General features: G+C 41.7%; 1 protein-coding gene across 1 annotated transcript in view; it reads left to right on the plus strand.

Annotated features, from left to right (window-relative positions):
* ADAMTS16 (ADAM metallopeptidase with thrombospondin type 1 motif 16) overlaps nt 1-12,213 on the plus strand; it is a 377,420-nt gene that overhangs the window by 140,509 nt on the left and 224,698 nt on the right. The window contains exon 7 of the mRNA XM_075212833.1: nt 9,190-9,349. Coding sequence (XP_075068934.1) covers nt 9,190-9,349 — 160 coding nt within the window. The remainder of the gene's footprint in view (nt 1-9,189; nt 9,350-12,213) is intronic.

Here is a 12,213-nt window from a genome sequence, read left to right on the forward strand (position 1 = left end):
ATTTGAAGAAAGTGTTATAGAAATAGACCCCTTTGCCTTTCCCACTTAGTCAAGTAGCTGAATGTGAGGTACTGAGAATGAGATGTGAGTTGGCAGAGGGAAAATCGATTGATATACGTTGGTCTTCAGCATTTTTCTAGTCTTGGGGGCGATGTTGAGGTGAGTGAGAAATCCTTTACAGCAATACCAGCACATGAGTAGGACACTACATAGAGGACTTTACACAGAAACCAGTTACCAACTGAAGTAGCTGCTAGTAAAGTCCACACTTACACACACGACCATACATGACTGTCACAACAGGGCGAACATAGCTGTCAAATAGACAGCAGGGTTTTATATGACAGCTGACAAATCTATGTTTTGTTTTGTTTTTCGTCGTATTGTTTTTGTTTTAAAATGTGAACACATACACATGCACGCATACACATATTGGTTAATATATGAAGATTTGGGTTACCTTGAAGAATTTCTCCAGGTGAAACAAATTCGTGTCATTCAATTACCACCTTGCAGGATCCTCAAGTATACACTGGTGTACCGATAAAATATGTCTAGGTAAAGGTGTATTGAAATGTGTCGAATAATGTATTACTGGCTCATACTCAAAGCTTTTGTTATTCAATGTGATAGCTCTAGAGTTATAATAAGTGATAGGGGTATTCATGTTATTGATAATAAATGTATAATGTATGAGTAGTGGTAGCAAATTACATACTTTTTGATTAGCCACAAACCAGTGTGAACATAAAGTAACTGTACTAGGTAGAACGAATTGAATAGAATAAGAGTTGGAACTTCATTGAAGTGGCTGATAGCTTTAGTCACTAGTCCTCCACACTATCAATACCACTCCTGAGCTGCCTCTTAACCTGTTGACTTTTGAAATGTTCTTGATCCCTCTTGGGATGAATTTGTAAATGAGAGACTAGTTTAGACCTTGAGAGGGAAGGTAAATAGTGACACAGCAACCGAGAGCGTTCAAAACACTGTTTCCTGAAAAGAAACACTAACTGTCAGGATGTTGGACCGGGAGAGTAAGTTGTGGAACAGTAAGTTCTTAGGCTCAGGTTATTTGACAGAAAAGTGCCAAGTGTAAGCTACCAGCAACAAAAGTAGCAGAGACACTGGTACCCATTCCACCCACTGCAGAGGAGCCAACATTCAGAGAAGGGTCAAAGGGCACTCATGAATTTGTTCTGGAAGGTCTCGAATGCAGTTAGTAGCACCTGAGCCAAAGGCTAAAACAGCTGTCCATCATGAAGTTGTAGTTTTTCCTGTTTTGTGTTCTCTCATTTCATCCTCTTCTCAGGACGGTCAATTCTTTTAATTATTAACAGGTGACAGTGGCTGGTTCAGGTAATGATATTGAGGGGTTGGGGATGAAGGAGAAGTTAGTAGCATAATCGGTCCAGCCAATTACTCTATTTAATTCAGGGGTAAAGGAAAATTTGGACACCTTGGAGCTTGGAGAAAGTGAGAGGGGCTATTGTCTGAGTAACATTACGTCCGTAAGTACGTTGACCACATAGTTAAAAAAAAAGAGGTACACCCAGCGATGCCAGTCCAGTAATATTCGGACTTGAGCAGGCATTCTTGAGAATGATTACCATTCTTGGGTGGGTAAGGTTTTAGACCAAACATAGTGCTGGGTGTGCTCTCACATGCCTCAGTGATTATATCAAGTAGGATTAGTTCTCTTTCCACTAAATATTCTTGAGATACCCGAATTATGGGTGGGAGGTCACTAGGGGAAAAGTACAACACCTAGGTCCCTTAGTCTGGAGTGTCCCAATAGTTTGCAAGCCGATCACTGTTTAATGTACAAAGAAACCTGAGTATTGGGAGGCTGGGAAGAACGAACAGACAATAGCCCGCCCACAAATGTTGATGAAAAAAAAACAAACTGATGACATTATTAGAAGTGTGTATATTAACGCAAGCTGAAGGAGATTGTATATGGCATTATTTATAGACAGGATGATGCTATTGATGAACATGAAGTGTTTAAATGTTTTCTGAGCTTAAAGACATGAGTTGGACAGATGAAGCTGTTAAACTTGAAGAACTGTAGTAGAGTATTCTGTATAACTGATACATGTTCTACTGTACTCTGTACCTTTCCAAATAATTTATTACGTGTTTTATTGCACCCTTCCAGGGCATACAAAAGGTCATCTCTAAGCTCCAGAAGTGTACGGTTTATAATAAAAGAAGTCGTTTTGAGGATTAAGACTCTCTCTTATGATAACTAGTTTAGATCTACAAACAGCGTGGTCATACACCAAGGGAGACTTGCATTACATAACAATGAAACGTGGTACTGAGATCCTGCATATAACATCTTTAAGGGGATAGTTTATTATACTATCAAAGGGTGGAACTGTCGAAGTCGTATAATTGGATGAACGAAAGTATATTGGTTTATATTTTTTTATTGGTCGATTGCACTCAGTATGCCACGCTACACGTGGTATATGGCGATCGCACGGTAAAATACGCACGTACACACTCGCAATACAACATTTAGTTATTTATATAATTCATATTCATATTGGTTCCGTTATACAGTAATTTATGAGCAGATAGTATTTAGTTTATTATTGGTTTATATATGATGATTATATGTACACTTCAGTGTTATTTAAGGTTCAGGTTATAGGAAATGTGTGTCATTTTATTCCCCTATTCATCAGCAGCTGTCCGGTTCCATTGCTGAAGAGATCGCATATTGCATACTCTAGTTATTGATGTTAGGCAATATCTTGTCAGATTGATATCAGACTGTAAAATGCTAATGGACTAGTTGTAACTGGTTTCTGGGCGGGAGAATCAACTGGAATGTTGACCTCAGCCTTTGAGGGCGTTGTTTGAACTAGCCTATGACCTGTTTACCTTGGACCTACCCGAAGTCTGGACCTATAGAAGCAAGCCACGTCATCTGCATTGTTCTCTCTGTAACACTGAATGTATATATAATCATAGCTGCGCTCCCAGTCTTCAGTCTTCTCTGACCACAGTATTCAAGGATGAACTACTGTCCACTGGTACCCGTGGGGGCGCAGCGAAGCGCATGCAAGCGCAGCGGTATGTATGTATCTTTTGGTATTGGCTGTACTGTACTGTATCATAATATAATAATGTATTGAACTGTTAACTATTTACATCTGCTAAAATAAATCACTTTGTGCGTTGGAAACACAATACAATTGCCTTTGCAATGCTTATTTGAAAATGATAGAATTACTTTAATAATTGCCTGAACCCGGATTCTGAACCTCTGCTAGTGACCCTGACCTATTGCCTGTCCCTGGATCCCGAACCTGTGCCTGTGACCTTGACTCTTCTGCCTGTACCTGACATACCCTCTGGTGACCTGTCCAGTCCGCTGACTTCTGGCCTGCCGCTACTTCATGTGCAACCTCCTATACCTGGGCGCTGCCGTGCATGCATAAATTTATACTACTCTGAGCATAAGACCTGGGGGCATCTGAGTACATGTGAGCATAACCACTCTCTACGGGAAAGGTGGCTGCTAAAGGTGAATACCTCTTCTACCTGTTCTAGGAGTTTATGCTGCACTGGTGGCCATAACATATACATACTTTTTTTTTCTTTTCAGCACACGACAGTTTATGTATGTTGGTAGCCCCTCCTGAAGATACGTAATTTGTTATTTTCAGTGCATTAGTTTGATTAACGAGTATCTGGTTTATCCTCTATAACCCTAACTTATTTATTCTGGTGAGACAGATTTCTTTTTATTTGGTCATCTCTTCCTGTGACCCCTGACTTTGCTTTATGACCGTTCACATCCTGTTTACAGTATCTCCTTTGTATCGGTCGGCAGACTATTGCACCCTGTGTGTCATCGCCTTGCTATAATGGTCATACAATGATGACTTTTCATGCCTTACTATTTATTACATAATTTACCTGTGTAACCCGTGTTAAATACAAACCACTTTGTTCCACTTGCATTTCCTCAGTGGTTTTTATATTGGTAATCCTGACAGTATGAACTGGCCATAAAATTGAACCTGCAGTTGCACGCTTTACTCCCTTGTTCTGAGGATTTCCAGGGTATTTATTTATTAACTCTGTTCAACGTCTAAAAGCTATGGCTACTATTTCTTCTGAAATTCCCCTCTTCCAGATGTTCCAGGTGGACATTCTTCAACTCCCCTCTCAAATTTCTCAAATCTCTACTTTGCTAATTAAGGTGCTTAACAACTTCCCATCTCCGTTCCAAGTTCTTCTTGCTCCAATATTAGCTCTTGAGTGATCAATCTTTTTCCCAGTGAGAAAGTTATCACTGCAGTACATCCTCCAGAGACTGTACTTTGCAATAAGGTGGAATCAAGATATATTTGCCCAGAAATGGATCCACCCAGGGAACAACCAAATTTGTATGCTGCTGAATCAGTGCAAGCAGCCTCTCTAAATAATGGCCTCCTTCCAAAGGGTCCAACCGGTCCGGGCCTCCTTCCAAGCGGTCTGACCGTTCCGGGCCTCCTTCCAGGTGGCCTGCCCAGTTTGAACTTTCTCACTTCGTCTATGGACAATTTAGAGAGCCCTATTGCCATCACAGCTGGGGGGACCCATGTTCTGAACCCAATTCTCCTCCCAAGGATCCGACTACACCATCATCCAAGGTTGCCAAGGCCTCAAATTCATCTTCTGTTTCAGACTTCCGACCACCTACCTTCATTGAGGTCATCTGGCAATTTAATACCCTTTATAAAATTTGTATAACTTATTTTTCCTCTGTACCCGACCTCCTAGATACCCAACAAAAACAAATATTTTACCTGTTATCCAACTTTACACTTAAAGCTTTGGAATGAGCAAGCCCCTTCACTGAAACCAAAGATCTCATCCTGTTTTGATTTGCTGCTATGTACTGAAGCACTGATCAAAGAATTTGCTCCAGCACTTGCCAAATCTAATGCCACTTTCTTTATCTCCGGCTACTCCAATTTTGAGATCTTTTTCTTCGCTCCATTTCCAGCAACCTTCTAAAAGTCAGAAAAAGAGAGGTAAAAAGAATAGAAGTGTGGCTTTGGGGTCTCTGCATACCTTGGTTGTGGTTCCCATACCTTTTCCGCCCTTGGATAAGGATTTCTCTGCTACATTCCCAGTTCTGGACTATGACTTTTTGACCATTCCTGGTAATTTAGATGTCTGGAATCCGTCCTTAAAGGAAGGGGGGAGGGTACTGTCAGGATCTGCCTCCTGCAGCTCCTGTCTGCCAAGTGCTATGTCGCACTTTTGCATTTATATGTATCCTGCCTGCAGTACCACTGTTTCACCAAAGGGGCCACTGTGGTACTTGGACTACTCTCCTACCTGCCAGAGCTAAGCTCGTTACTCCCTGGCCTATAAAGACTGCCTTCCCCCAGCAATCCTTGCCAGTTCATCTGTTGCCTTGATCTCTGCTGGTTCTCCTGTGAGTTATCTAGTTTGACTTCCTGGTTTTCACCTCTGCCTGTCCCTCAGTTTTGGCATCTCTTCCGGTGACCCCTGACTCGGCTTTGTTAAGACAGCACCCAAAGTTCACATCCTGTGTTCAGTATCTCCTGTGTATTTGTCCGCAGACTATTGCATCCTGTGTGTCATCTTCACTGTCTAGTGGTAACTCCTTGCAGACCATCACATTCAGTTTCCAGTCTCTGGTCTCTGTGTGATCTTGGATATGCTCTGCTCCAATTATAAATCTGTCCTCACATTTTAAATTTGTCTCCCCCTCCAATGCAACATGGTTTTGCCAAGGTTCAAAATTACTAATTTTTTTTGCTTTGCTTTTCTTTCCTTAATGAATCAGATAAAAATGAAGTAATCCATACTGTAAAATAGGTTAACAGGTCCCAAGTATACTCAGTAAAAACAGATATATAGGTCAACAGAACTTGCACTTTAACAAATGAAAAATTTTAAGCAGAGTGCTGAAAAACCAGACTCTCTTTTTAACTTAAAGATCAAGAACAAATAAAAACAACCTTTTGAGTACCTAACAACTTTCAATGGCAAAAACTGTAGTATTTCACCAGTAGCAAGATTGGAGGTTATAACTCCCAGCAATATGAAACAATAATTATGCGAAAGATACATTGGAAATACACCATTCTACTTGCATAAATGACACACAACCTGCCATGCACATAGTGCAATCTACAAACCAGGTAAAGAAGTTGTGGATTTGATAATTTATCAGCCAGTATTGTTAGACTGTGATCCCTATGCTTCTGACAGAATAGCTGAAAGGCCATTTAACAGTGACACAGTTACTTTATATCTCTGTAGAAGTTCAATATGGGATCACATGAAAGCTGGCAGCTGCCAATTGGAACATTTAAAAACTGTAAAAAATGTATTCTTATTTTTCACTTACACAAGCATAGATCTGCTGACCATAATGATGGGTACACATACGTGCAATTATTGTGCAGATCACATGATTCATGACCACTTGTTCAGATATTGCAAGAGTGAGTACGCTCCCACGATCATGTTTTGTCATACCAAAACACATGCCATCTGTTGATTTGGTTTTCTAAACTTCTTAAAAATCACAATCATTGCGTCAACGATGTCTGGCAAATGTGGAAGTGTGTATGCACGCATGACCAGTAGCATAGAGATGTGGCTTAACAGTTGCATGTGGGAGTCACATTGCCCTATTTGTGCACAATATAATACATGTCATATACACAAAGGGAAGTAGTCCTGGACAGTGTTTATTAATAAATGTAATTTTTTTTACATATAATTAAATACAAATATTTTATTTTCCCCTTTAAGAATCAAATTGTTTTTTTTTTTTCCTGCAGCATTCCAAAGAGAAATATCAGTTAAGTAATGCGAATAGTCGAACACAACTTCATATAATATAGCAGCCACACTAATGAATAGAGTACTATCGATGGGAAGGTCAGTATGCAATTAGCCAATCAGAAGCAGCTAGCCAGTGCTGTAGATTGTGTCATCATCAGTGCTTCTCATTAGACCTTAAGCACCCTCAATAGATGCAGCACTTGACAGAGATTTATGCATATGCGTCCAGGTCTACCTCCAATTTAGTTGCATGACCTTTACTATACTCGGCTTAAGCTTGCCCGCCCATTCCCTCTCCCATTCTGCCAAGGCATAACCATAAGATGCAACTAAATCTGCATACAGCTGTCATGCATATGCATTATAATTATCATAGTTTTTGGTGCAAAGTATTCAAATGCACATTTTACTCAATAGTACAGATGTAAGTCCAACTATACCTGAGCCCCTCTGTCATTATCATGTTTAACATGTTTGGGAGTAGCACAGCTCTAGCTGCTACTAATGAATATGAAGCAGCTTGTTCACTGACTAAAGGCAGACCTCATACAGCAGCATTTGAAAAAGCAGAATCAACATTACAGGTTAAAACTAGAATGCAACACATGCTGTGTATCTAATAAAATGTAGTTAGTCTAACATGCATCTTGTGATATTTTACTTGTAAATGCTTACACTGTATATGTATAATTTCAGTCCAGCAATTGTGCTAGCAAGAGTCGCTCTAAGATCAACATAGCTATCTTATAAATGTTCCATTTTTAATATTTAAGAAACATAATTTTGTAGATTATCATTTGTATTCTATGTTGCCAGTTTTTTCACAAAATTACATTTTCCCCTGATTTTTCACAATACAAAGATCAACAGATCTGTTTAAAGCTTATTGTGAAGGAAACATCTGCAGCTGCTCTTAATGTTTTAACTTGACTTTTGTTGATAGCTCTTGCAATCAACACACCAAAAATTGGCATGATGTTACAAAAAGATCATCTGTAATGGAAACAACATAGCACAGTTCAGAAGACCCATGTCAGGAAGTACAAAATAGTGTATTCTCATTACAGTATATCTTTAAACTTCCTTTGATTATTTTGTTTATTATAAGCAGTGCAATTAGCTGATATTTTAAAAAAAATGTACATGCATTCATTTATCTGTATATGTAATAGAATGATTTTTGTTTTTGGGAAGTTGCTTTACAATAAATGTGTCCATTTATTAAATGTACTGGTGAGTCATTACTCTAAACAACAGGGCATCCAGAATTGTAGACTGAAGAAATCGCTATTTTTAATACTTGGTAAGTAGAATTGTCCTTAGCTCAGCAGTGTTAGCCAGGTCAGACAGCAATGTTATTAATTTTAACTTTTAAAGTCTCACTTCATGTTCAAACACAGTCAGTGATTCTGTTGCAGTTTAATTATTTTCCATTTTTTTTTTATTTTTTTTTTACTGCTTAGACTCTGGACAACCTCCAGAAAGCAAGGGAAGAGTATCTTTTGATCAAACACCTGTGTTAACTTTAATTAGTGCAATTTTCTCTAAAACCACTCAGCAAAGAATGTAAGGTATGCTCCTAGTGAAGAAAAAGCTGTTGTACCTGCTCCAGCAAAAGTATTCCTCTTCCTACACAGAATCAGATCATTTCACTGTTGTATTACGATGCTATTGTTAGGCTGGGTATGACAGACCCAATTAGCATTATAATTAGAGGGCACCAGTGCTTAAATTCTATTTATGCAACCATATAGCTAGTATAGCCTTTAAGGTAAATGTTCACAAACTGAGCATTTTTATTCAGGACACAAAATTCTGATACATTTTCAAAAAATAGGATCCATGTGAAAATGATAACATCGCCCTCTATAGGTAATTACTCACCAAGGATCATTTCATTTATTCACAATCACATATTATAATTGAATCTAAGGAAACAATATAGAAAATATTTAGCTACAGGTTATTGAGGTTGTTTTTGTAGACAATTACGACAGTAGACTAGTAGGTTATTGGCTGTTAGGTGGCATATACTTTGCACAATGGGGATTATGAGTTGATTATTAGTATCTAGAGCAATTTACATACAAGATATATTTTTCTGAGATTCAAAAAGTACAATGACTTCCCCTGATAATTTAATAATCAATTTACTGGATGCTGGCTTATAAATCATTATAGGACAACACTTATGTTTACTGTTCAATGTTATGTGTATGTATATTTAACATAATATTGCATTTATAGCAAAATATGCACTTATATTCATACTCTAGGGTACATTATTTTATTGTAGTGATAAAGCTGGAAAGCTATAAAGAAGACCTAAATATCTCTATCTTATCTCTATTTCAGCCTGGACTTGTTATAAACCATCATGCTGATCACACATTGAGCAGTTTCTGCCAATGGCAATCTGGACTAATGGGAAAAGATGGCAGTCGTCATGATCACGCCATCCTGCTCACTGGTTTTGACATCTGTTCCTGGAAGAATGAAGCCTGTGACACGTTGGGTAGGATTTTCTTTGCAAGATTTTTGGTTTTCTGCTCATGACATTAGCAAGCTATAATGTTCTACATTTATTTTAGCTGTTTAAGAATTAAATATTTTATATATAAGCATGTAATATATATATTTTAAATTAATGTAAATCCTTTCAGCAATTTCAACTCTCATTGCTGTCCCTACAGATCTATGCATGTGGTGTGGTAGTATTACATTGTAAAGAAATGATGGCCTGTACATGTGACTACATTTAGGGTCATTTAAAGACAATAAAAAGTGCGGGACCATACTACTGTTTATGCACACAAGTGCGCCAATTTATCTTGCTAGTGCTTGTCAAAGTGCATATTTAACAGTCATTGAAACTTGTGTAACGCCCCCTGCGGGGAAACAGGGACAGACGCAACACAACAGAACTTACCTTGTAAACGATGGTCACCTCCAGTCGGCCTCCGATATCCCAACTGCGATCCGATCCCAGCAGATCCGCAGCCGCAACCCTTGTCACCTCCAACCACGTCCCTCTAAGAAAGAGACAGAGATTACGGCCGTGCCTTCCAGGTAAGGGCTGTCCGAGAATACGGCAAAGAACGAGGACACGGTCAGTCCAAGCTCACTTGCCGCCTCCTCACTTTGCTCTTGCCAAGACGCGGGGGACTACAGGCACTTAAGACCAGGACTAGTCCCACCTCAAGTACCTCACACAACTGCTGGTGAGGGCCGAACCGAAAGGGGAATCGAGCGTGATACTCACCGGGACACTCCCACTTACGATCCTGTTCTCCTGCTCCTCTACCGGAGGGCGGTTCCTAACCCCCTCACCCAGGTCTAACCAAGGAGACTGTCTCCTCACTATGGGGTCACCCACAGACCCTAAGGACCGGTTGCTTCAAGCCCGGCTAAGGCTCAGTGGCACAGCCCACTAACCCGTGGGCTGACTGCCGCACGGAACAGCCGATCGAAACTGAACCGCCCGACTGCCTGTACTCGGGTATCTCACACGTGTCCTTACGTCCGGAGCCACAGGTCCACCTGCATGGAACCGGCCTTGGGGACCCTCAACCAGAACCACGGTCCGCCCCTGGAACTGCCTTAAGGTGTGCTGCACTGCCACCAACTCACTTAGCCACCCCCTCTGGGAACCAGTGTGACCCCGGGGACCTAAGGGACGGGAAAACTACGTGTGTTCTCCCCTGACTATGTGTACGCTGGTAACTACACTTGTTCCCCACAGCACGGGTTAACACAGGAAAACACAGGAACAAGAGCCTACCTTTAATGGGGGCCTGACGTCTTGCCCCTGGACACAATTATGTAGCACACCCCAAAATACAGTAATACAAACAATACTCGCCGCACAGACCAAATAAATGCAGTATACAGTACTTACCAGAGCACACCGCTGCTAGCCAACCAGCCGGTTGCTACAGCACCACAGGAGCCTCGCTCTACTGTACCTCCTAACTCCGTGTGCTCACCTCACACAGGACCGCGCCTACACTCACGACGCTCTCATGCCTCTACCACACCACCACCAGGGCCGTCTGCCCTTCACACCATGGGCCTCTGCCCAGCTACTCACAGAGCCTTGTGCTCTGATTAATGGGCCTCAGCCCCCTCTCTAACTCAGGGCTCTGAGCCCACTAACTAGGGCCTTGTGCCCTGCTACCTAGGGGCACTAGCCCCTGCCTACTGAGGCCTGTGGCCTCCCTGACTAACTGAGGACCTTGTGCCCGTAAAAGACTATGGGCAATCAGCCCCTAACCAGGCCCTGTGACCTTCCTATGGCCTCTAGGCCACTAACTACCTAAGGGCCTTGTGCCCTTGTACCTGGGGCTCTCACGCCCCCTGCCTAACTAACAGGGGCTTGTCCCCTTTATCAAAAGTATTATGGCCTACTGGCCCACTAACTCGTAGGGGCCTAGTGCCCAGGTCCCTGGGCCTTGTGCCCCTAATTTACTCCGTCCCACGGGCCTTGTGCCCGAACGTGGCCACGGGCCTAGTGCCCGAATTTAACGCTGAGTCAACTTACCTGCTCTGCGCAGGAATCTCAGCTTGCCACGCCGTCTTCCTCTTCTTTCTCCGGGTCTTCCAGACCCTCCAGCTGGCGGCGTCTCTTCTCCCGTTCGGCGCGGGTCTTCTGTCTTCTCTGGAGGCGGGGGCGCTCTCAGCCCTTACAAGGGCTCCCCGCCGACGATCTCCGCTGCTGGTCTTCTTCCACTCCGGACGTCCTTCTCCCTCCGCGCCGCCGACTCTCTTCTGAGAAAATGGTGCCACCATGACGTCATTAGCCGCTGATTGGCTCGCGTATCCGGCCGCTGATTGGCCAGCGGGGAAAGATGAGCCCTGATTGGCTCATCCTTCCTCTGCGGACGGGACCTGCAAAGAAGAAGGATGTATACTCACCGCTGGATCGCCGGACCGGTAAGTAAGATTTCTCTTCTTTCTTCACCCTCTTGCCAGGCACAGGAACTGGAGGCATCTTGGCGGGCACCATCTCCACACTTGCCCCCAAAAAATCATTTTGCATCTAGTTTTTCAGGTTTGGAGAGCAACTTTAAATGTGCAAGGTGGAAAGAGTAAAACATTGCTTCAGAGTACAACCTACTAACACTTGTGTACCTCCTTTCCTTATGCCTCCTAAAACACTGCTCAACTTGCTTCATGTATGTCTTAAATTAATCAGGAGAGTGAGGAGATTTTAAGACACCCACAATAATATGAATGTCCCTATACATGCTTCCTCTGCACTCTTATCTCATTTTTATCTTTTATAATTTTTATTTTCTAAAAAAAACTTTTTATTTGCATTTTCAAACAGAAAACATTAACAATTGGTTAACAATTCCAGAGTAGTGAGCACAGAACAAC

Source organism: Mixophyes fleayi, chromosome 5 (genome assembly GCF_038048845.1).
Source record: "Mixophyes fleayi isolate aMixFle1 chromosome 5, aMixFle1.hap1, whole genome shotgun sequence".
NCBI lineage: Eukaryota > Metazoa > Chordata > Amphibia > Anura > Limnodynastidae > Mixophyes > Mixophyes fleayi.